Source organism: Phocoena sinus, chromosome 10 (genome assembly GCF_008692025.1).
Source record: "Phocoena sinus isolate mPhoSin1 chromosome 10, mPhoSin1.pri, whole genome shotgun sequence".
NCBI lineage: Eukaryota > Metazoa > Chordata > Mammalia > Artiodactyla > Phocoenidae > Phocoena > Phocoena sinus.
In genome coordinates this window covers 26,629,854-26,655,576 of record NC_045772.1, presented here as the reverse complement: position 1 = coordinate 26,655,576, position 25,723 = coordinate 26,629,854, and the positions used below count along the sequence as shown (strand labels likewise).

The window sequence follows — 25,723 nt, the reverse complement described above, 5'->3', positions numbered from 1 at the left end:
AATTTTACCTTGTCCAAAGTATTCCCTGTCTCCCTACATAAAATATAATCGGTAGGTTGGGAGTTTGATTTTGAAAGCTGTTAGATTGAAGTCTTCATGTAGATTAAACAGTAATCAAACAAAATTCTATTTAGTGAAATCTTTTCAAGGTACAGCTGACGATCTAATTATATGTGGAAACATGACACAGCAAAACTCAAAATTCTATACAAGAATTTGGACATTTTCTTAGAATAAAAACAGGATCCAACCTGAATTTTTATATTTATGTATCTTAAAAACTATCAGTATTATGAAAAGCCTTTTAAAGCTGTCGTGCGTTTGAAATTAAAATTTATTAATTTGCTCTCAAACATAACTGAGTTTAACATTGAGTATGAATAAATTGATGGTTTTATTCATAAATGCAAAATGCCTGTGTGTTTATCTATGAAACTCCTCTCATTGCTTTTTTCCTTGCAGTGGTGGTCAAAATATAACCATCATGGGTCGAAATTTTGATGTAATTGACAACTTAATCATTTCACACGAGCTAAAAGGAAACATAAATGTAAGTCTTCAGCTGCTTTGTAATAATAGTTATTTTCAAGGATGATTTTGTTTTCATCACACTCAGATGTGTTGGGGGATATTTTTTGTTCCTGTGCCTTTGTGCTATCATAAGCTTTTACCTGTTGCATGATCTATAATAAATACCATCTGTACTATAACGGAAATAATAAGACCTCAGACTTGGAGTTGAGAGTTTCGAGGTGTGGCACAGAGGGAAGAGAGGTGATACGACAAGACCTGCCGTCTCCTCCCTGTGTAATAAGTCACCTTGATGAGACGGTGTTTGTGAGTACGTGTGAGAATGCCTTGTGAGTGGCTGAGGTGTGATGGAAGGAAGAGCATTCCTGTGAAGAGTAGGTAGTAGTGGTCCCACCACACAGAGCACGCTGTGGTTCAGAGGTGAGGTGACCTGTGGAAGTCCCAGAGATGCTGTCATGTGCTTCTCCTTCTCTTGCCCTTGTCTCTTTGACCTGGTTTGGTGCCTTCCTTCTGACCTCACCTCCTCTTGCCTTTCCTGTCCCCGCACAGGGGTCTGGCCCTCAGCCCCATTTAGTTCTTAGCCCAACACGAGTCACACACGGGCCTCGTCACGGGAAATGATGAACTTCAGAGACAAGTCGCGGCCTCTGAGTGCACTTCTAGGCTCTTCTCGAAGGCTCTCCCCATTCTCTCTTCCCCTTTCTGTCCCTCCTTCATGAGGGATGTGAAGGTAACAGCCTCTCTGAGGCCCAGCCAGACCACTGCCTGCCAAAGCTGGCAGGCATGTTAGTGGCCACAGACCCGGCCTCCGCTTGGAACCAGTGTGGCTTCAGGTCTAGGTCCAGGAGGCCTTCCTAAGTCCTCCTAGAGCCTTGTCATACACATGTCCGAGTCCTGACACCCTTCAGAGCCAGTTCCAAGCCTCATGTTGTATCTGATTCCAGGCCCCATCTCCATGATGTCAACACATTCTGTTGAGTGGTTCGTAGAGATTGACCCTCTTACCAGAGGCATTGCCTGCGTTTGTGAGTGAACTTGCTCTCCCTCCCCAGTGCTGTCCCAGTATCAGGTAGAATTCACTGAGCACCTACTGTGGGCCAAACATTTTCCTGGCTGCAGGGACAAAAGGTAAAATAGAGAGTCACACTGCCTTCACCGAGGGAGACGGGTAATCTACACTGGGATGGAAAGCTGAGCGCACAGGCCGTGTTGAAGTTCTAGGTCCTCTGATTCCCTTCCAGCTCAGATACCCCACTGTGTGTTTCCACATGAAAGAGAAATTAAACTAGAGCAGATTTCAGCATGTCTGTGGAGTGGAGCGGTATGGGTAGGACTTGGGCAGGTAGAAGCAGGGGGGGCAGAGGAGACAGTTACTCACAGGCCCCTGATGGGAATATCGGTGAGTCCTGCTCTGCTGGAGCCGAGAGGATGGGTCGGGAATGAGCCAGAGGGACGGCTGCAAAGCCACGCTGGGCCGGAAGAGAGGATCAGACTGAAAAGTCTGCCCTTAACTCTGTAGGCAGTGGGGAGGGATTGAAGATCTTTGAGCAGGGAGTGACGTGAGGATAGGTACCCTTGATGATGATTTTGGCGATGGTGCATAGGATCATATGGAGAGGCAGTGACTGAAAAGAAGCCTGGGAGACCCATAAGGATGCTCTTGCAGGTATCTAGGGATGGTGGGGAGATGATGGGTCATCTTTGTAGCATGGTCGTTAGAAGGAGAATGTGAACGACATCCTGGGAGTGGGGGCACAAAGGAAGAAGAAAAGAGCGCCTGAGATGGAATCTTGCAGAACAGCTTAATTTTTTTTTTTTTTTAATTTATTATTTATTTTATTTATTTATTTTTGGCTGCATTGCGTTCCCGTTGCTGCGCGCGGGCTTTCTCCAGCTGCGGCTCGTGGGCTGTAGGCACGCAGGCTTCAGTAGTTGTGGCGCACGGGCTTCGTTGCTCCGCGGCATGTGGGATCTTCCCGGACCAGGGCTTGAACCCGTGTCCCCTGCATTGGCAGGCGGATTCCCAACCACTGCGCCACCAGGGAAGCCCAGAACAGCTTAATTTTAAGGAGTGAAAGAAAACAAGATGGCCAGTGAAGGTGGCCAAGAAGTTGCCCAGAAACTAGAGAAAAAGAGCATTTCGGAAGACACTGGTATGGAAATTCAGAGAGTAGAGAATAATGAGGTTAGGGTGACCCTATCACCAGGAATCTTTCTAGAAGGCGTCTTCAGCAAAAAGCCAGCCTGCTGGGGTTACGGCTGTTGAGAGGGCTGAGGCAGTGGGTTTTGTGGTTTTCTTCATGTCGCCAGAGATGTGAATGAGAGATTCAGGGCAGTCGTTTGGAAAGGCGTTAAGGTGAAGGGAGGTTTTGCTTGTCCACATCTCAGTGCTTTGCATCAGATTTTCCCGCCTGTTGCTTCTTCCTACCCCCTTTTAAAAATTCCAACATTAGTTAGACAGCAAATAACAAATGGCAAATTTCCTTTTAGGAGTCTTAGCTGCTCTTCTTTAGAACGTTTGCCAACCGCCCCTCTCCCAGCAGCTTTCTCTGCCCAACTGCCTGCACACCTGAAAATGACGGTATCTGCGTTCGCTTGTTTGTTTTAAATAAGCCTGTAAAGTGGGCCACCCTTTCTGCGTGGTTTCCCATCTTCATGCTCTTTCTTCCGTGGGAGCCGTGTTGTCCCTTTTACTTTTGTCTTCCTCTCCTTTTTGTTAGGCCTGCAAAGCCTTTTCCTCTTGCGGTTAGTGATTTCTGCTAAAGCACAGGGGTTCGCCAACACAGAGTGATCGAGCCTGCAGACGCAAGCCTGCAGCCAGCCTTGCCGAAGAACTGGCTCTTCCCTTCCTGTAGTTTCCCAGGACTCAGCCTTGACGTCTTGAAGGACACACAGGCCCACTGGTGCAGTCTTCCCCTTTCTCTAGCCGACTTCTCTTCCGAGTACCCTTTTTTCCTATTGTATCACCTTCTCCTTTCATTATTACTAATAATATTAATAATCATATTAGCATTTGTCGAGTGCTTTTTTGCGTGGATTTGTAAGCATTTTTGCATGGATATTCTCATTTAATTTAGTGAGACCTCATCTCATTTAATTTAGAGTTAATTCAACCCCATGAGGTGGGTATACCGTTATCCCCATTTTACAGAGGAGAAAACAGAGGCACAGAGAGGTTCAGTTGCCCAGGTCGCTTAGCTCTTCAATCCCAGAGCTGAAATTCATTAACGAAGCTGTCAAAATGCTCTTTCCTTCTCCCTCAGGTCTCTGAATATTGTATGGCGACTCACTGCAGATTTTTAGCCCCCAGTTTAAAGAGTTCAAAAGGGCGTACGAATGTCACTGTGAAGCTCAGGGTCCAGGAGACCTACTTGGATTGTGGAAGCTTGCAGTACCTTGACGACCCCAGATTTACAGGGTACCGGGCTGAGCCTGAGGTGGACACAGAATTGGAAGTCAAAATTCAAGTATGTCTCTCTCATTTCGGGTGGGAGGATGTGCTCCCCTCCACAGGAAAGGTGTCTTATGTTTGTGAGTTTCCACACACGCCGTGATTTCTTCATCTTCACCTTGTTTTTCACAGAAAGAAAATGATAACTTCAACATTTCCAAGAAAGACATTGAAATTACTCTCTTTCATGGAGAAAATGAGCAATTAAATTGCAGTTTTGAAAATATTACTAGAAATCAAGATCTCACCACCATCTTCTGCAAAATTAAAGGCATCACTGCGGCAAACAGCATCGCCACCTCTTCCAAGAAAGTTCGCGTAGGTTGCCTGACAGGCCTACCCGTCAGTTTTACCTTATTTGGTGTGGGGCGGGGGGAGGGGGGATTCCTTGGCTAAACCAGAAGCCAGAATAGAATCTTTTATGGATCGTTAGATCTTCACTTTCGGTGAAGATAAACAAAGCTGGTATTGTAGGCCCAAACGCTATTCCTCCAGAATAGCTTGCAGAACCCATCCCTGTGCCATTGGAATGTCAAAGCACCGAGCACACCATTGTTTATGATACTAATGAGTCTTGATAGCTTTTGTTCTAGCCACACGTTTAGACCACAGCGTCTGCAGCACAGCGTCTGCAGCAGAATCTCTAGACCCATTGACGAGTGAGCTGTCATTCTTTGCCCAAACGCAGGGGTGGCATGTCTTGGCAGACACTCAGAATGGGGGCTTCCCTGGCACACTGAAAGCGGCAGTGGAGTCTAATGGGGACCAGATAATCTGTGGGTCATGGGCTGCTTCCTCCACCATGAAGTCAGACTCACTGCATTTAATCTTTTCCCAGATTTGTTTGAGGGTCCGTCCCATCACTGGTATATTTATGTCCCACAATAAAGACAGGAGACCGTGGTGAAGGGAAACATATTAGAAACATAGTGTTCATGCCGTATGAGACTCTGCACAGTCTATATCCCCCCCGCCAAAACGCTTTATGATCTAGAGTCATAAGTAATTGGGTAAAGGATAAGAAAAAAGAACATCAACTGGAAGGCAAAACAAAAAATGTGTTTGTGTCTCAGCTGCACCAGTTAATAGCTGTGTGGCCTTAGATAAGTTGGCTTTAGCTGAACCTCCCTTGGTCCGTCTGTTATACGGTAAAGAGGGTCATAATAATTATAACATGAATAACAGCAACTAAACTCACAAGGGATCCCACGTGTCTGGTTAGTTGAGAAGAGCAAATGGTAGCATCCTTCATTATCCAGGACTAGTTCCTGAGTGCCTGCACTGGGACATAGGGACATAGCAGAGAAGAAAACAGACCCGCCTGCCCCCCCACCCCCCAGAATATCTGCCTTTATGGATCTTACCTAAAAAGGCAGGTAGTATAGAAAATAAATTGAAGATGTGTTAGATGGTGGTAACTGTTATGAAGAAAAATGAAGCAGGAGGTGAGGGGCAGTGCTGCAAGGTTTACGATGGTGGCCAGAAAAGGGCTCCCTGTAAAGACGACATTTGAATCAGGACCTCAGGGATACGAGAGGCATGAGCTGTGGGCCATCTGGGGTAGAGTGTTCTAGGCAAAGGGAACCACAGGTTGCAAAGTTCCTGGGTCAGGAGCCTCCCTGGTGCTGTTAAAGGGCAACAGGGAGACCAGTGTGGCGGAGTGGAAGGAACAATGCGGGGAGTATTCCAAGGAGGTGAGAGCATTAACGGGGGGAGCATGGAGAGCCAATTGGGGGTCATTGTGAGGACTTGGCTCTGAGCTCCAGGAGTCCGCTGGAGAGCTCTGAGCGGGAGTGCCAGGAACTTGCTTACAAACAAATGCCGGCACGTTTCATCTTCACGACAACCCTCCGAAGAGGCGTAACAGCATGCCATTTTAGAGATGGGGAAAGTGAGAGCTACACGGATAGGTGACTCACGCAAGCTCCTACAGCTGGGAAGGACAGCAAGGGGGAGCTCCCTGGCGGTCCAGTGGTTAGGACTCGTGTTCTCACTGCCGAGGGCCCAGGTTCATTCTCTGGACTGGGACTTAGAACCTGGGCTGTCTGGGCCTGGAGTCTGCACTCTAGCCACTTTGCACAGATACTTCCACAGGGGCAGGCGTGGCTCCCAGGATGGTAATGTTCCTCAATACTTATATGTATGTCAATGCAAAAATAAGGCTTGATACAGAGTTTTTCCCTTTACAAGTTTTACAAACTTTTATAATCAAAACCTAAAATTGGAAAAGCCCCTCAGGGATCATCCTGGCAGCATTGCCAAACTGGTTTTTCCCACAGAATGCTTCCTTCAAAATAGGCCCATCAAGAAAACACAAGATGTAGAAGAGGTTAAAAAGTTGGATTACTTCCTTAGTCCAGGGGTAAGAGGGTGTCTTACCCACAGGTTACTACCTCTTTATCGCCCCCATTCCTGCAGTTTAAAAGCCCCAGGGCAAAGAGGACCAAAGTGTAAAATCTGTAGGTCTAGCCCCGCAACTGATTGGAGCTGAATCCAGAAACCAAGGCACAGGGAATGTTCTTGATTGGCTGAAATTCACATAGCTAGTCTGCCCAGAGACGGGACTTGAACTCGGATATCCTACCTAGCTTGCCACCTCTTTTTGTATCTTGGAGAAAACCATTTGGGGGGAAAAGTTGTGTACCTAGATGTGGTCCCCACCTCGACCCCACCTCTTTGTCCCCTTAGGTCAAACTGGGAAACCTGGAACTCTACGTCGAGCGGGAATCGGTTATTTCCACTTGGTATTTTCTGATTGGGCTTCCCGTCTTGCTAGTGATTGTCATTTTTGGTAAGTGCCCTGTTTAATTTTGTCAGAGAAATTATTCCCTGGGGCCTCGGCAGGCAGGAAGGCTTTCAGCCTTCAGGGGCTGTTTGCTTCAGTTAAGTATCAATGGATGAAAACCCAGATCAAAACTTTGGAAAAGGACTAACAGGTACACGTTGAGGGCTTTCTAAACATTTTTTAGGATGCTTCACTAATAAAAGGCTGGATTACAAAGATGGTTGGTATCTTGGTGTTTGAGAAATATAATCCACTTTGCTTCCCTGAACCTGTGAATTGTGATGACAGATGTCCCATTTACATTATTTCCTCAGAATTCCTCTGGGATTTTGGGCTCCAAGGACTTGGTCATCTCATCCTGCCTTCTCATCCCAGCACACCCCGCCCCTCACCCCTACCCCAGCCCTGTCTTTTCCTGGCAGAAATGTGTTTTGGAAGTGTGATCTGTACCATCTATTAAAATGTTCCAAGGCTCATCCGAGCACAGTGATCCCATGGTGGTTGCTCACTGGGTGAAATCTGGCCAACCGATGTGTTTTGTTTGGCCCACGTAGCATTTTTAAAAATTTGAAGTAATTGACAACATTTTAAAATTAGGCGACTCTTGAAAATTAGAAAGATCTGGATCATTGGATCCTAATTTTTCCATAACATCAGTTTTCTGGAGCTGAGGAGCAGCTACCCCTAGAGAGAGGGCAGGTGTTCACTGAGCTTTTGCCATAGTCTCCACCACTCCCTACTGTCTCCACCCAGGCCACTTACCTCATCTGAGGACCTGGTCCCTGTAGCCATTCAGTTTTTGACCTCTGTTTCTGAGCTGCTTTTCATTTCAAGTCTGTTTCCTCTTGTCCTCCTTAAAAAAGAGAACTCTCCTCCACAGCTATGGAGCCCATCATATTCCTTGATTTAACGCAGGCATCGCCTCTCTAATGGTTTTCGGTTAATAGTTGCTAAGGTCTCCTTCCGTATACTCACTCACTCACTCACTCATTCATCCATCCCTGCACGCACTTACCTGACGTTTATTGAGCACCTGTTATGTTGCTGATAACTGTGCAAGGCTTTGGACTTAGGGAAGATGAGTTCAGTCCTGGTCCTTTCTCTTGGCTAGTTCCCAGTCCAGTGAAGGAAGGACTTATGTGTATTGTTAACTAGTCTAATGGAATGAATTCATTTTGCAGAGACCCTGTTTTGTACCATTGATGATCATTTCAGGTATTTTTAAAAGCTCTCTCCAAGTTATCCACCACTATTAATGCATCTAGAATCCAGAATTGGGCCTGATATTTTATTTTTTTAACATCTTTATTGGGGTACCGGGCCTGATATTTTAATAAAGTCCTGGCCGGTGCTGGCTTCGAATAAGAAGATTACTTGTAAATTCTAAACGCTGAGCTCGATTTTGAGAATCCGCTGCTGTCAGGCAGCTGTAGGTAGAGCAGTCTCATCATGGAGTCACATCTACTTTGTGACTTCCCAGAAACCTCTGGTCTCTTCCTGGGCTCTCTGCGAATCTTCATTCCTCTCCCTTCACTTTGTTGGTAGAGATTGTTTATGCTCTTTCAGGCGAAGTGGGCTCCATCTGACACATCACTTTTGGTTTCATTGGTATCTGCAAAGCTGTTTAAAATTCTCCTCCCCTTCTTACCATGATTCCATGGAGGCATGTGTCCTTAGCAGCTTGAGTAAGTGTACTCTTCAGACCATCGATCACATCATTAGTGAAAACACTATACACACCTGGCCTAAGGCTGCCACCTACAAAACACCCCCTGTAGCTTCCCCTGGAGATTTCAGCCAGGAAAAACTCACTGCTTTGTGGACGTGGCCTGCTAGCTCCATTTTCAAGCAGTGAGCTGGTGCTGCCTAAAGGGTGGTCTGAGTGCCAGCAGTCCCAAGTGATGCTCCTGGAAAGAGGGCTCCATAGTCAAGCAAATTTGAGAATCCCTGCCTGCTCCACCCTCTCTTGAAGATGCATGATGCACGTTATGACTAAGACTGTTGACTTTATGAAGTGGTCCAGCACACAGCTGTATTGAATTTTGTTTCCTCCAGCATCATTCACATCTAGCAGGATCCTTTTATCATGAAATTTCTATTAAAAGAGGAAAAACTTTCGAGAATAATAATGAGTCGACAATTGCTACATATTCTTTTTTAAAAATAAGATCTAAATGTTTTCTGTGAGTTACTTCCTAGAATCCTGTCAGTGTCACAAGGAGGCAGGCACTTTCATAGATAAGGCATCCAGGCACAGAGATGCTAAGGAACTTACCTGAGGTCGCACAGCTAGTTAATGGCAGAGCGGGGACATGAACCCGAGTGCCGAACTTGTTCGGTTTACTGCATCTACAGCATAGTTAGAAGCAAAATAAAGTGGAGAAAGAAGCAATATCCAGATACAAGGGTTCACTGGGGACCACTCATCCTGTCACCCCATTTGATCTATGCAAGTTTGGCTCATGTAACTCACTGTGGATGTGTGGGGTTTTTTCTGCATTTAAGGCTCAACTTTATTTCTCTAGGGATGTTTAGAAACATTAAAAAAGAACAGAACAATATTAAGTGGCCTGTGGCTGTAGGGAAACTTGGCTTGCTTCATTCCTTTTCAGCCAGCTGGGATCTTTGGTTACAAGTGAAGGTTATTGGATTTAGTTTTTTACTTTGAAGACGAGTAGGGGTTTTTTGGGGTTTTTCTGTTGCATTTGAGCATCTTCATCTGTAGAGTGACCCCTCACTGGGAATCTTTCTTCTTAGAAATTCCACCTCTTCCAGGCTAGCCTTTCTCGCTCTCCCTCCGCCGCCTCCTCTGTAAAGGACTGTAAAGGTTGGTTCTGTTTTCCTTTTTGTCAGTCTCATGCTGGATCTCTGTCTCCACAGCGGCTGTGGGAGTGACCAGGCACAAATCGAAGGAACTGAGTCGCAAACAGAGCCAACAGCTGGAGCTCCTGGAGAGTGAGCTCCGGAAAGAGATACGTGACGGTAGGCTCCAAAATTTTATTTGTAGAAAAACAAGCCCTTTTTTATTTTTTATTTTTTTAACCCTTAAATGGAACCAGCCACAGTAATGAGAGCTGTTTGTATAATAGAAGACAACTGAAGAGCAGGGTCTAGGCCTGGCTTTGTGTTTTATTTCAGCTCTTCTCTGCAGCCAACCAAGTAATTATCTACTGTTTCTTCTTTAATGAAAACCAAGGTCATACTCCGTGTTAGACAAAACAGCAGAAGATCTCATCCGTTGTTTTCTGAGTTAAAATATTGCTCTTGGGATTCTGTTTTGCAGGCTTTGCTGAGCTGCAGATGGATAAATTGGACGTGGTTGATAGTTTTGGAACTGTTCCCTTCCTTGACTACAAACATTTTGCTCTGAGAACTTTCTTCCCTGAGGTAAAAGAGCATTGATCATATTCCTAAGGTTGAGTCTTGAATAATAATGAAGGTGCTTGTTGCTACTGTCAAAACTGGCGTTTCCTTCCAAGGCAGCGGTAGATAATGTGCTTGGTACAGAATAATGGCTTAAATCTCCGCAGAGCGGGGAGGAGGATAACTATTAATTGGATTGATTAGGGTACAAAGCAGTGATGGGTCACTGGCAATTACTCGTTGTCCGGTAACAAAAACCTAGGAGGGACACAAGTTCAAAGTGATGATTTTTTTGCTTTATTTTCCTACCAGTTTAGAACTGAACTTGTAGCTGGGAAGTGAGCTAGTTTATTTAAAAATCAATAAATTGTGGGCTGGCCAGTTTGTTGTGTTTATCTGCATGACTTACATTGCGGCTACTAGATTATCCACTATTACTTCTCAACTGGAAATGAAAAGTACTGTTGGCCAAGAGGGAGAAAAGTAGACACGTGTAGAATCCGAGTTAATAACAGCCATTTTTAGCAATGTAGAGTTTTTATGGTTCTCTCCAGCAGTTATTCTTCAGCTGATCAGTTTGTGTCATCCTCATTTAGTAGAAATAGCTGCATGAAATGTTTAATTAATTTGTTCTAGGATCCGAGGAGTAGTCTACTTAACCCTTTGGGTTTTCGGTCTCACGTTCTAACACCTCCATTTTCTCACCCGCTCACATAGCCTTCCTCATTTACCCTCCCAAGTCTTTGGCGAGGTACCCTCATCCTCCTACCATCACCTCCAAGTCCCGGTACCCCAGTTCCTCCATATTGCCGTGTTTTTTTTTTTTGTCCAGAACTGGTGACCACAGCAAGGCCCAAGCTCTGGAACACATCAACACCAATTACATATTACATTTAAATCTAGACTTCTAGGCAAAGCCAGAAATCTCTCCAGGCCAAAAGAGAGCTTGTATCACCTTACCATCAGCTTCTCAGCTACACTTGGCCAGAAGCCTAGAGTTCAGAAACCCAGACACATGCAGTAAGCAATTTCCAGTTTCTCTCTAATTCTAGAAGCGGACACCATGATATGTGATGCTGTGTCTGGAGGGTGAGATACCTCCATAAAACACCCACCATATTTTCTTTTTTTTTGTCCAAGCCTTAGTGTTGTAAATCAAGAAGGCTAGAAATAAGACTTTAGCTTTTAGTACTTGTATTTTTTTTTAAGTTATCCTCCAATAATAGCAGGCACCAAGACTTGCCATTTACCACCTCCTTCATTTCTATGGCAGAATACTGCCTAGGGAGGGGAGTTTAATTGCCTGAATCATGATGACTGTGCAGGGCCTCAGCAAAGGTTGCACCAAGAGTCCTATTTCCCAGCTATCTGAGATCCCCATTAAGAATTTAATAGCAATAGAAGAAGAGGTTTCTACCATCTACAGGAGTACTCTGTGGGCTTTTATAGTTAATGATGGCCCTTGAGTGCTAAAGAGAGTAATCTGTGGCCTGAAAGAAAAAGTTTTCTGTCTTCTAAATTCGGTTATCAAGAGCAAGATAGAGTGACGAATGCAAAGGAATGCTGTTGTGAGTGTTTAAAAAAAAAAAAATTCCTAGGAACAATGCTGTGGTATCTCAGAAGAGGGAGGTGCAAGAAGTCAAACTGCTTTAACTCAGGGTTATGTAGAATCTTGAAAGACAACTGGGAAAGCTATAGAAACTGATGTCAGAAGAAGACACAGGAAGGACAGGCATACATTTTTCAGAACCCTATTGAGAAGACCTCAGTTAAAACTGAATTTGTCACAATTAAGAAAAGATCTAGAGAACAAGGGAAGATACTCCATTAGAACAACACCAGTTGAAATGCATTCTAGGCTGAAGGTAGGTCCTGCTGTTGAGAGGCCCTTTACTGATAGATCAGGAGCCACATCCTCTAGGCCTGGAGGTTGGGTGGCGGAGGGAGACCCTGGGTGATCAACACCTACTCGGTTAACAATAGGCAAAGCCCAGAGGAGATGGTAGCTTCTCAGAGACCAAGGCATTACCGGTAGTTCTTTGCCCTGCTAGTTGGTTTTTGGCTTTTAAAGCCTTGCTTTTCATTATATTGGCAACTTTGTCGTGCTGAAAATAGAAGAAATAAGGGTAAGCGGAGCACCTAACCACCTAGAGGAGAAGAATTTGAATGAAAGGAGGAAGGAACATTGGAACCCAGGGAGCCAGAGCGGTATTTCCCTATTTAAGGTCAAGAATCAATCTGTTTATTTTTTTTAAGTTTTTTCTTTAATTAATTAATTTTTGGCTGCGTTGCGTCTTCGTTGCGGTGCACGGGCTTCTCATTGCGGTGGCTTCTCTTGTTGTGGAGCACGAGCTCTAGGCGCACGGGCTTCAGTAGTTGTGGCTCGTGGGCTCAGTAGTTGTGGCTCATGGGCTCTAGAGCGCAGGCTTAGTAGTCGTGGCGCACAGGCTTAGTTGTTCTGCGGCATGTGGGATCTTCCCGGACCAGGGCTCGAACCCGTGTCCCCTGCATTGGCAGGCGGATTCTTAACCGCTGCGCCACCAGGGAAGTCCTCAATCTGTTTAAATTGCCTATTGGCATAAGGTTGGTTCAGCAGAAAAATATGAGGAACTAGAAACTGCAAACCCAGGGTCTGATTTTTCTGCTTATTACCAGGGGAGAGTATGAGGTAATAGTTTGAGGTCTTCTACTTGGGCTAACAAATTTGAAACTATAAGGCAAAAATTCTCTGCAGAAGAAATTTACTTAAATAAGATATAACAATAGCCCAAAGTTTCAAGTATTACCAAAAAATTTTTAAAGAAATGAATGTTTGAATTTATATTTTCATACTGTTGACTCATTTAAAGTGTTAGCATGCTTTTTAAAATTTAGTCATTTAATTCCAATATGATTTATGATATTGTACATTAAAGGAAACCCCAGAGTTTATATTCAAGAGCTACAGAGCATAACACTTTAAAATGTTTTTAGAAACCAGCAGGGCAACAGCATTGTGGTCTAGTTTGCTGTAAATTAGTGATTAAAAAAAAAAAAAAAACCCGATAATGATAGCTGACATGAAGAACTTACTGTGCATTCATTCATTTTATTTTCACACCTAACCCGTGAGGTGAGAATCATTATTGTTCCCGTTCTTCAGATGAGGAAAGTCAGGCACAGAGAGGTTAAATGACTTGTCCGAAGTCATGTGACCAGCAGGTGATAAAACCAGGATTGGAACCCAAGTTGTTTGACTCCAGGTTCTAGCTTTTACTCACCCCTCTCCACCCCTTCTTGAATAACAATGTGTATCCAGACAGTAAATGCTTCTAAGCTAAGACTTGTATAAACTTACCGACACAACTCAGTATTTATCCTTAGAAGGTAAATTGCTTGAGGAGTGGTCTGTACGTTTGCATAATCTTTCACTACCACTTCTTTAACTTTTGAGTCAGTTCTTTTAAAGTGTGAGATGCCTTCACCTACCAAAACCGGAACTGATGCAATGATAGATATTCTTAGAGGCTCTCAGAAGTCACTGGTGTTTCTTGAGAGCTGAACAATTATTTATTATGTAGAAGATGTGCTGTGAACATAAGCCCAGGGGCTCTTCAGATTAGCAAATAGTGTCTCTACTTTATTAAAATGGACTCAGGTATTGTAACAAAAATACACTCTTCATTTCCTTTGGTTGTTATGAATAATAAAAGTGTCTCCTTCCTCTCAGTCAGGTGGCTTCACACACATCTTCACTGAAGATATGCATGTAAGTCTGTAAGTTTTCATTTTCCGCTCATGACTGCCTGACTTTCATAGTGTTATCATCATCTCCATTATTACTTTGAATTGTTACTGTGGGTATTTTGGGATCACGAATTTGATATTAAATAATTCATTGTCTTGGAAAACCCATTGTGGATCTACTTTCTAACTTTAAGTTTATATATTATCTATATTATGTTATATTTTTTTCAGAACAGAGATGCCAACAACAAGAATGAAAGTCTCACGGCTTTGGATGCCCTAATTTGTAATAAAAGTTTCCTTGTTACTGTCATCCACACTCTTGAAAAGCAGAAGAACTTTTCAGTGAAGGACAGGTATCAGCCCATTTGTTTATATTTTGAAAGCCATTAAGTAGAAAGAATAAAACCTGAGCCTCTCATTTTGTTTCGGAACTACAACCTGAGCTTGGTATCTGAGGACATGCATCTCTCCAGAGGCTGGTTGATTTGGGTCACCATGCAGTCCTGATGTTTCTTTCCATTTCAGATCACAACGCTCTAACACAAATTCTATTTTGAAGACACACACACATGTGACACCCCCCCTCAAAAAGCACCCTAAAAAAACCCAATACCAAGAAAACACATGAGTCCTGAGTCAAAAAGCAGAAGTGTGCTGTTTTCTATTTTTAAAAACACCCTGAAAATTCAGGGAAGACATTCACTTCTTGTTACCGCTCTAGTTTAAAGTAAACTAGAGAATGCTGAAAACCATATAAAATGACCGGAAGTTAACATTGCTGTGTGGTTTTTATGGATCGAGGACAAAGGTAGTTGAAACTTAGATGTTAAAAAAAAGCACCCACAGGGCAGCACCCCGTTAGCATCCCATTGCCTGACCCCTCAGGTTTCCTTGGAAACTGCTGTCAGCACCGAGCAAGCCACAGCTGATGACTAACCTGCTTAATCAAGACTCTGGTTTTTTTTTCAATATGCTTTTTTTCCATCATCTGTATATCTTCTTTTTTTTTCTCTTTCAGTTTTATTGAGATATAATTGACATACAGCACTGTATAGGTTTAAGGTGTACAGCACGATAGCCACAAATATGATCTCTCTTTCTGAGTTTGAGGTTTGTTTCGTTTTTTTTTCAGATCCCACATATAAGTGAGATCATACAGTATTTGTCTTTCTCTATTTCACTTCGCATGATGCCCTCAAGGTCCATCCATGTTGCTGCCAACGGCAGGATTTCCTTCTTTTTAGGGCTGAAGAGTATTCCCTTGTATATATGTACCACATCTTCTGATCCATCCGTCTGTTGATGGACACTTAGGTTGCTTCCGTGTCTTGGCCGTTGTAACCAAGGCTCTGTTTTTAAATAGGTGTCTGTTTGCTTCCTTCTTAACCATTGCACTGCAAACTAAGCTGGTCTACCTAACCAGCATCCTCGAGGTGCTGACCAGGGACTTGATGGAGCAGTGCAGTAACATGCAGCCTAAGCTCATGCTGAGACGCACAGAGTCCGTGGTGGAGAAGCTCCTCACAAACTGGATGTCCGTCTGCCTTTCTGGTTTTCTGCGGGTAAGTGTCGCACCCCTCGGCGGCGTCAGAGCTAAGACTGTACAGGCAGCTGTTTGTAGCAGGTGCTGATGTCTTTGCCAGGATAAATCCTGAGCACTCCGTGGCGTCAGCATTTAACCACTGTTAGTCTTGGTCCTTACTAGGAGCACGTGGAGGGGAAAATAAAATCTGTTTTTGCGGTAACCGGCCTAGCCAAGTACAATTCATTTAGAATTTCCTCGAGTAAGACTTTTTAAACATGTTATTGTAGCGAGAACAATTAACGTGAGACCTACCCTCTCAACAGATTTTTCAGTGTACAAAACAGTGTCATCTATTGGCACAATGTCGTACGATAGATTTCTAGAACTTACCTTACATAACTGAAACTTTATACCCCTTGACTTCTGCATCCACCTTCACGCGGTTAATTAACGTGTGCTGAGTGGAGGGCATATTTCAAATGCTGATGGAAACACACTGTTTTCAGGGCCCCTGAAGCATCTTGGAAATAGCCATTTACCTACCACTACGCTCTCTGTAAGCTAATGACGTTCAATTCCAACCAGTTATCCCATATGAAAGCAAGTCTCCAAAAAGCCGCCCACCCCTTGAGTTCACTTTGTTACAGTTAAGTGAACATGGTTATAATCTAATTGAATCTTAAAATCTCTTCAAATGTGGACTTGGCACATATTCCATTGGTTAAGAGGATAGGCCCTGGAGCCCACTGCCCGGTTTGAATCTAGACTCCACCGCTTACCAGAGGCCCCAGGCAGGTTCCTTGACCTGCCTGAGCCTTGGGTTTATAACCTGTACAACTGGAGGAAGAATATTTTAGGGCTGTTCTGAAGCACTGATGAGAAAATGTATGCAATTGCTTGGCACTGAGTAAGCACTCCATAAATGATGCCCATTATTATGATGAAATAGTAGTAGGAAAAGAAGTGTGTTCTGTTGAACCCAGGCTTCGTTCAGCCCTCCGAGGCCCCTGGTGCAGGACGTTCTTATCCTTCTTCAATTTCACCAGCCATCCAGATTCCAGCAGAACTGAATAACTGTGTGTTTGTAGCTAGTTCTGAAATCTAATTAAAGTTTGAATAAGATACACTGCTATACCACAGGTTTTAACAGTGCTACTTAAGTTTAGATCCAAAAAGCAGCGCCTTAAATAGACTGTGCTTAGTTTAATGTTTAATGTAATCTTACAAGTAGATGCACAACCTTTTTTTTTTTTTAACCAACCCTTTTCTCTCCCAAGGCAATGCCTATTTATTAAGATTAATGAAATCTGCCTTCTTTGCTGTTTACTTGGAATACATCATCATACACTTTGGGGAGATGTGGAGCGCTTATTTCTGGGGTGAATATTTTTGGCTCCCCCCATCCTAGCCTCAGCCGCAGCTGCTCCGAAACAGAGGCAGCAGGACCCTCACCCAGTTCCTGGGTCTTAGTCTCAAAAGGCAGCTCCTGCCTCACCACCTACCGTGCCACTGAATCAGAAGCTCAGGGTGGGGCGCAGTAGTCGACGTTTCCAAGTTCCTGCAGGTGATTGCACCGCCCTGCCTTTGAGAACCTGGGGGCAGTAGAAGGAGCGCTGGCCTAGGACTCTTGGTTAGAAGCAGCAGGTTCGGGCTGTAAGTTCATCTCGGCCCCAGCTTGCTGCGTGGCTCCAGGTACGGCCCTTTCCATCTGGGCATCCGTTCTCTACCCACCAAATGAGGCGCTTGGCCATTGGTTTTAAATTCCTTTCCAGTTCTTTCTCTGGGACCTTGTGATTCTTTTTCTGAGCCCTTGAAGGCTAGTCAGAGCCTTGCCCTTGCTGCTCTTGGGCGTTAAAAAGGCGAGGCGTCCCCAGAATCTGCGCTCTGAGTCCAAATGGCCCCCTTGAGCAGAGGATTCCTCGTCAAGGTTTTGCAGTGCTGACTCAGGAGTGTCTTGAGCACTTGGGGTGGTGAGGGGCCAGCGTGCTCCCTGGGAGGAAGTGGCATTCGGCCCATCGGCGATACTTTCGTTTTCAGTGGAATAATTCCCTCTGGCGTGCAGGGCCGGACCTCCCCAGCCAGGTGCCCAAGGGGTGTGGGACTCTGACGGCCTGGCCCTCCTGCTCTACCCATCCTCCCAAACATCGGCCTGGGTGCCACGAGCACTGTGACCTCCAGGTAACTTCCTCCGCTGTGCCTCCAAGGCCCTGTGGGTCAAGTAATAATAATAACTACCATTTATTGAATGTGCCAGCCACCACGCTAAGAGCTTTGCTTCCTTTTTCTCACTGAATCCCATGAGGTGAGAACCTTTATGACCGTTTTGCATACTGGGGAATTGGGGCATACAGGATAGACAAGACTTCCTCCCATAGAGGAAGATCCCATAGCTCGTGTGACAGCACCAGGGAGCTCTTAGCCACCCGGCTTAATGCCTCCCCAGGAAGGCAGCTACCTCCTTCCAGGCTTAGGGAGGGACTTGGGGCTGGAATGAGATCACAGGTGCGGAAGCCTAAAGCTCAGCCATGGTCAGAGAGTCTGGTCTCACGAAGGAAAGGATGGTGAAGGGGCCAAGCTTAATTCCCATCACAGGATGGGAAGGGCAGGGTCAGTTCCATAAACGGGGCTCTGCCCCAGGCCGGCTCCCAGGGAAGCTGTGTGCACCCTGGTCTGATGAGATGCCTAAGCCGCCAGCAGGTATGACTAACTTAGAACTTGTGTTCAGTGGAGACAAAGAAACGTCGTGGCTCCGTCATTTCCTAAGCTGGCCATGCATCAGGATCCCCCGGCAGGCATTAAAACTACAGATGCCCAGGCCTCATCTCCAGAGATTCCATGTCTAGAGTAGGGCCCAGACATCTGAATTCTTTATAAGAGTCCCAAGGGATCCTGGCGATGACGATCCAGGTTTAGAACCACGGGTGTGGGTAACGGGGCCAGGTGAGATGTTACTAATCTGAGTCTAGCTGCACTCTTGTGGAGAATTCTTACCACAGAGCCATCGAGTCTGGAGCTGTCACTCCACACAGCCCAGAAGAGCCCACCGGCCCCCAAACGCCGACCTCTGCAGGTGCCTCCAGCCCCCTCCCAAGGGCGCTTACCCCCATCTCTGATGTGGGCTGGAAGCAAAGAGAGAAGTGAGGCTCTAGGTTTGTGGTCGGGATATTACCTAAGGGGGTGGAGGGAGAGAGACGAGAGCAGTGTGGTTGTGAACCTCTAAATAAAGGAAGTTTCTCATAAGAACTGAAATGTCATGTTCTAGTCCCAGCGCTCTCCCCACCTGGGAAATTTTTGAACATTCCAACCCTGTCCTGCAGTAAGGAAGCAACTCCAGGATATGTCAGGAGGGGAGAGGAAAGTGATACAGGGCCCCAGTGGCAGGGAGAGCAGCAGAGGAGTGACAGGAAGCCGGGGACCAGGGAGGGCTGTGCTTTTGCAGTCAGTATAGAGGATGGTACAGGGCGGGTAGGGGTGGGATCCAAGAGACCTCAAAGACGTCTTAGCTTACCTCTTCAAGGGAAAGCAGGTGAGAGAGCCAGTGGAACCCTCCTTTCCAAGCCAGATGCATTGGCTGTGAAGCTTGACTTTGTAAACTGGTGCTTCAAGCCCTAGTCACGTGGCTGGCTTCTCGTCATCACTGAGGCAGTTGGACTTCCTGGTTCTGGGCCTGGCTCTTCTTCCCCCTTAAATTCAGTTTAATGTCCTTTTGATTACAGAGGGTTTATTTACTTAGCAAATACTGCACGATGGATCGTCAAGCCAGGGCGACATGCTTTGAGAGGCTGCGTGAAAGCAGGAACACACAAGCCTCCCACTTGGGCTCCTCAGGGTCCATTCAAGCGCAAAGTGGCTACAGATTTCAGGCGTTTCAATAACAGCAGGGGTGGCCACCCCTGGTCCAGAAAAAGGTTCAGAAGGAAGTCATCAGGATGGGCCAGATGCTCGGGAAGATCCTTAGAGTAAGGATCTGGAATCGGCTCTGGCCCAGGGGAAGGAGGTGGGGTACACTGTGGCCTGTACCAGCAAAGGCGCCTGGGTGGGACTCTGCAGGCTGGGTCTGGGAAGGACCCCGGGGCTGGCCGCCTCACGGTCAGGAGAGGAGGCTGCAGACTGCAACTGAAGGCCACTTCCTTCGTGAGAAGCTGTCGACACCCAAAAGCTTCCTCCTAGGTAAATGTATAAAATGCTTTTATGTTTATTCTGGTTACCAAGGCTAATCGTTCTGCATTTTTTTACATGCCATTTATTTTTAGCGCGCTGGAAAAAAAAAAAGGGGCAGTTAAATAGGAGCGTAAAGAAAGGTTAAATCTCTACCAGCTGTTCTTAGAGAAGCTTAAGCATAAAAGAATGATCAGCTCTGTAAGTGCCATGAGTGTGTGTGTGCGTGTGCGAAGTCGCGTGCGTGTTGGGGGAGAAGAGGCAGTTTCCTGAGTTTTGCTCCTAGTCCTAAGTGGAGCAAAGTGTGTTTTCTTGGGAGGTGCGTGTTGACTGTTAGAAAACACTGCCTCCTGTCTCCTGTCGTAGGGCCATAAACTGAAACTTTGATTCTCTGGAGAGTACAGTGGATTCTGCCGAAAGCTAACTGTCACTTTTGCGTCTTTTCCAAGGAGACTGTTGGAGAACCGTTCTATTTGCTGGTGACGACTCTGAACCAGAAGATAAACAAGGGCCCCGTCGATGTCATCACTTGCAAAGCCCTGTACACGCTTAATGAGGACTGGCTGCTGTGGCAGGTTCCGGAATTCAGCACGGTGGTGAGTCTACGATGAAGCTGGTGGGGCAGAGGGTGGGTTGGGAAGCGTCGCTTTGAAATGATCATTCCTACCGCAGGAGGCCTCATACGTTCAGTTTATTAAAACCGTAGTTGATAAAATATTAACACGTGTTCACATAATAGATTTTAATTACTCGGATTGGGGGAGAAAGTATTGTCATGATGCCTGGGGTGCTCCTCCATTTCCGAAGATTTTAATATCAGGATGGTTTATAGCTTTCAGCATCGGCAAAGGAACTGCAAAGCACTCCCTACTCAGCGCTTATAATTGCAATCAGAATTTCTCAAACGGCTCTGCTCTGGAAGACAATGTGTGAAGATATATTTCAACCAAATTGAGGCCGTCTTATTTTAGAACGATAACACAAGACAAATTCCACTGTGTTCCCCCTGCAACATGACGCCCTTACTTTATTTTCATGGATTAGTTACAAATGTTTGGTGTCATGCACTCAGCGTTCTGTGATCTCACAGATATTTTTAGAGGAATGCTGTAAATCACGACAGGAAGATGATTGCTTGGCTGCTGGAGGGTTTCACCCATTTAAGATCTTCCTTTTCACCCGTCCCCACTCCACCCGCCCACTCTCTTCCTTTCCTAAAGGAAAAGAGACCAATTTTTTGCACATTCAGGAATTTGAGAGAGAGAGAGCCAAGCATGGCAAGTATCTCCAAAATTACTTAGGATTTTTTTGTGCTTTTCTGTTAACAGAGACTTGGAAAAGGGATTGCTGTATTTTGGTTTGATCTTTAGCTTTTGCAGAGATTCCGGGCTGCTTCACAATCTCATTAGTGGGGAAGGAGGAAAAAATTACAGCGGGGTTTTTGTGTTGCTCAGTAAAGGGGCCGAGGCTCCTGCGGCTTTGCTCTGGATGGCAAGCACTGCGGTGTCATCCTGGAAGAATTCATCCCCTAATTGGAGGAGGCACCATGGTGCTGTAGGCTATGTTACGGTTGTGTCCTCTCGTGGGAGAAGAGTCCCCAGATCAGCTCTTTCGAGTCCTCGGTCACCGCTGGATGGAGCTGACCCTCCACTGAAGATGGCACATGCTTAGCCGCCATCCACAAGGTGGGAGGCGGAGCAGAAGGTCACCAGGTCTGACTCCTGTCTGTTACTCCCATCTGTATCTGAGGGGGAGTGGAGTGCAGTGGTTCTCCGATGTTAGCATGCATCAGAGTCCCCGAGAGAGCTTATTAAACGCCAGTCGTGAGGCGGCACCCCAGGGTTTCTAGTTGCATAGGTCTGGGGTGTGGCCCAAGAATTTGCATTTCTGAAGAGCTTTCTGCAGCTGCCGCTGGTCCAGGGCCACACAGGGAGAACTACTGATATAGTTGTTACTGAGTGTGGACTCTGGAGCCAGGCAGGTTTGAATCCTGCCTCTGCCACGGGCTAGCTGTGTGACTTTGGGCAAGTTTGGAAACCTCTCTGTGCTTCCGTCTCTTCACTTGTAAAATGGGGATGATGATCATGGTACCTGCCTATTCATGGATGTTGTGAGAATTAAGAGTTGATATTCTGTAAAGTGCTTAGACCATTGCCGGGCACATGAGTGCCCTGTAAAGAGTTATTAAATTTAATTCAAATCTCCTCGGGCGCTTGTTAGAAATGCAGATCCAGATAGACCCATGCCTGGGCCTTCTGTCCGGACTGACTACATCAGAATCTCTGGGGGGGGAGCCCAGGCACGGATAGATGTTTTAGATGCTCCAGGTAATTCTAATGTGCATCCTGCAGGAGGAACCCCACTGGTACCCTGGAGGACAAATGATGAACTTGCATCAGGGCCTATCGACTCTCCTTTTACTGATTCGGGGTCTTGTCTTCAAACTCAGGCCTTGGTCCTAATGCAGAAGGTGTTCATGCTTTTACTTTGAGACATTTTAGGAGCCCCACAGGTTCCCAAAGAGAAATATTTGCAAGTGAATATAGGTCAGGGGAATCCAGCAGTGTTTCACTTTCATGAAAACACGAACCCGCACAGGAAGGAGAGGAGAGCAGAGGATGGAACTGGGAGTGGGGAGGACTCAAAGGCCTGGAGCAACTTTTGAGGTTTGAGTCCTTTCTAATGCTTTACATCGGAACACTTTTCCCCCTTTCATTTTGAAACGTTATTTACTTCACAGTCAATTAAGACCATGTGTTTCTGATTTGTTAACACTCAACTCATCATCAAAATGTTTCTTGATGCTGAAGACATTTGTGTCCACTCGGATTCTTTTTTTCCTTTGTAGCCCCTGGGGAAAAGGTTGACGGAAAATTATGTTTTTAGAAATCCACATAAATCTTCCTTTCCGAACACGGATTTGCCGGTAGATGGCGTTGAGACTGGGAGAGGGGTGGGCCACTTGTTTCTAGGGCCCTTGACTTTGAAATTGATTTTTAATGCCTTTCATTGGACCCGCCCCAAACCTCTTTCATGGTGGATGGTTATACTGGAAGCTCCAGAGAAGCTTGATCCGGTCTGTGCTTGTGTGACAAAATGTTAGCAGGTCGATATAAAAAATTTAAGGTTTTTCATTTCCTTTCAGGCAAGTCCCCTCAGCCTTAACCATCATCTTTTAAATTTTCTTCCTTCCTCTCTTTCCCACCTCCCCCTGCCCTTTCTCACTTTACCCCCCTTCCCCACGCATGCACACCCAGTGGTCTGAAGTCTTGACTTTCTCAATTTGCTGAGATGGTTTATGTATTTGAAAACCAAGGTGTGGAGAACAAACTCGATTGTGTGTGTGTGTGTGTGTGTGTGTGTGTTTGTGTGTAAATATTTTCAAGGAAAAAAAAGCCAGGGAAAAAAAATCAAGAGCAGCCACCCAAACAACTTGAAATGACAGAGCCTGGTACCATGGCTGGGACACATTTAAAAAGAGGCCCCGAAACTCCTGTTTGGCTAAATGGTGAAAACCACAGCGCCTCATCTAACAGCCTAAAAGTCAGGTTTCACTTCTCTAAAATTAGGATGTGTTCTCCCTGAGGTGTGGGGTGTTTTCTAGAACATAAAGGCAACATGCCAATTGCTTATACATGAAATCATTATACTAACACATGGGCTCCAAGAAGTAATTCTTTGTTTGCTGTACCCTGGGAGGAAAATTCCTCTGCCATTTCTTAAATGTAAGCAAAGCCCCATAAAGTCACTTCCTCTAGGGCCAGAAGAAACCATCCTCCGCCAGCAAGGCACTGCAGGCTGGTGTTCAGTGAGGCAAACTGCCATTACGTTCTCCTGCTCCGGGCTAGGAGCATCAGGGGAGGGTTTGTACACACACGCACACACACAAACGCGCACACACACACAAGCGTGCACACACACACACACACACACACACACACACACATGACTCCTCTAACATCCAGGGATTCCGAGTTGACAGCTAGAAGAGAGATAAGCCCTATTGCTCTAAGGTTTTTCCTCCTTTGCAAACTTTTAGGCACGTTCGATTTTGTGGCTGAAGAATCTCGGGCTCTCCCTTAGGGTGGGCTGTGTCTAGAGAGTCGTTCTGGAGCGGATCGCCCGAAACTTCGGAGAAGCGAGTGAAGGTTGAGGATTTCAGTTCCGGGAAAGTGTACCACATGGGAGAAAGGATATTTGCTTCACTTGCAGGAGGCGACGAGAAAACCCAATAACTCGTGGCAAGTGTGCTGAATTAGCAAGAGAAGGTTGACTTATAATCAAAGTTAAGCGAGAAATGGTTTTTTGAACTCTTAAACCCAGGAAATGAGCCTGCCAATCGGCTGTATCAGAGATAGCATCTTGGCGCCCTGGGAAACAGTGTTCTGACAAACATAATATTGCCCTCATTCTCATATCTATGAGAAAGTCTTTAAGATTATTAGAAAGTCTTGGAAAAGCACAGATACTCGCCTACAGAAATCTTGATGCCTCTGCTATGATTTATTGAACGTTTCCACCAGCCCACACTAGCCTTTTCCCCCACTAGTTACCACGTTGCGGACAGTCCTGGTTTGTAAAATATTTCACCTCTGACACAGCCCTAGCTATCCCTAGCAAGAGTTCCTCATCTGCGAGCTTCCTTCAACGCGGCCGCTGGGCCCTCCACTCCCCAGCTCCTTCTGTTCCATTTAGTTTGTCCTTTCAGAAGATCCATTATCCCCATAATTAAACAACCCACTGTCCCGATTAAGTCATTCTCTGTTACTTCAATTACATCCCATTGTTCATTAAACCCTGATGTTTGCACTTCAGCAATCTTGTTTTTAATACTCCTAGCATTTGTGGAGAAAGAGTAAAGTTAATTAACAATTCTTGAGCTTTGTTTTTCTTTTTCTCTCTACCATAGTGCAAATCATTTCCATTATGACTTGCAATAATACTGAAACCATTACTAACTCCATAGTTACTGTTCTGAGCTTCTGATCAGAGAAGCGAAACCATTTTTTATAATCATTTGAGGTAAGTCATCCTACTTGACGGCAGGCAGTGGAAAATGAAAAATTAACCTTAAATGAGTGCTTTAAATGATTCTCCTCTTCATATTCTTTCTTCTCACACCCAGTCTTGGGATTAGAAAATAATTTCGTTACCTAAATACACACGTACTTAATTTTCCTCTTTATGGCTCAAAGATGACTCTGTTACTTCATCGTTAAGGATTCTTATGTATACTTGTTCCCCTCAGAGAATGGTAACTTTTATAGCAAACCATGGTGGAGATAAAGGCATTTTTAATTAATTTACTTATTATAAAATTTGTTTTATTTATTTATTTTTGGCTGCACTGGGTCTTCGTTGCTGTGCCTGGGCTTTCTTCTAGTTGCAGAGAGCAGGGGGCTGCTCTTCGTTGCGGTGCGCGGGCTTCTCATTGCGGTGGCTTCTCTTGTTACACAGCACAGTCTCGAGGCACGCGGGCTCAGTAGTTGTGGCTTGCAGGCTTTTAGAGTGCAGGCTCAGTAGTTGTGGCTTGCGGGCTTTAGAGTGCCGGCTCAGTAGTTGTGGCTCGTGGGCTCTAGAGCACCGGCTCAGTAGTTGTGGTGCACGGGCTTAGTTGCTCTGTGGCATGTGGTATCTTCCCAGACCAGGGCTCGAACCCATGTCCCCTGCATTGGCAGGCGGATTCTTAACCACACACCACGAGGGAAGCCCAAGGCATTGTTTTAGATTTGTCTTTTATGGCATTGTCAAGGTCAGCATTCCATTTGAAGTTACTGTTATCTAGAGCAGGAATCAGCAAACAACAACCTGTGGGTCAAATGTGGCCCTGCTGCCTATTGTTATAAATAAAGTTTTATTGGCACACAGCCATACCCATTCATTCACTATTGTCTGTGGCTGTTTTCCTGCTGCAGTGGCAGAGTTGAGTAGTTGCAATAGAGATGATACAGACCTCAAAGTCCTAAATGTTTACTATCTGGCCTTTTACAGAAATTTTGCCATCCCTTAATCTAGAGCTTGACATAATAGAGAAAAAAAACCCTAGAATCCACTCTCCTGCTCACCCCCAAAAATCTTGGCCTGTTTCCTCTCCTTCTAGGGACACAGCAGTGGAAATGCCTCACCACTATCCACAAAGCTGAAACTTATGGGCACTCTGCCAAAAAACCCAGAAAACTGT

At 45.4% G+C, this 25,723-nt stretch overlaps 1 protein-coding gene across 1 annotated transcript in view; it reads left to right on the top strand.

The window, feature by feature from the left end:
• The window catches only part of PLXNC1 (plexin C1), a 142,446-nt gene that overhangs the window by 85,917 nt on the left and 30,806 nt on the right, over nucleotides 1-25,723 (top strand). Inside the window, exons 12-21 of the mRNA XM_032646827.1 lie at nucleotides 463-550; nucleotides 3,795-3,998; nucleotides 4,115-4,300; nucleotides 6,671-6,773; nucleotides 9,648-9,749; nucleotides 10,051-10,154; nucleotides 13,840-13,878; nucleotides 14,088-14,212; nucleotides 15,223-15,421; nucleotides 19,992-20,138. Of these exons, the coding sequence (XP_032502718.1) occupies nucleotides 463-550; nucleotides 3,795-3,998; nucleotides 4,115-4,300; nucleotides 6,671-6,773; nucleotides 9,648-9,749; nucleotides 10,051-10,154; nucleotides 13,840-13,878; nucleotides 14,088-14,212; nucleotides 15,223-15,421; nucleotides 19,992-20,138 (1,297 nt within the window). The remainder of the gene's footprint in view (nucleotides 1-462; nucleotides 551-3,794; nucleotides 3,999-4,114; nucleotides 4,301-6,670; nucleotides 6,774-9,647; nucleotides 9,750-10,050; nucleotides 10,155-13,839; nucleotides 13,879-14,087; nucleotides 14,213-15,222; nucleotides 15,422-19,991; nucleotides 20,139-25,723) is intronic.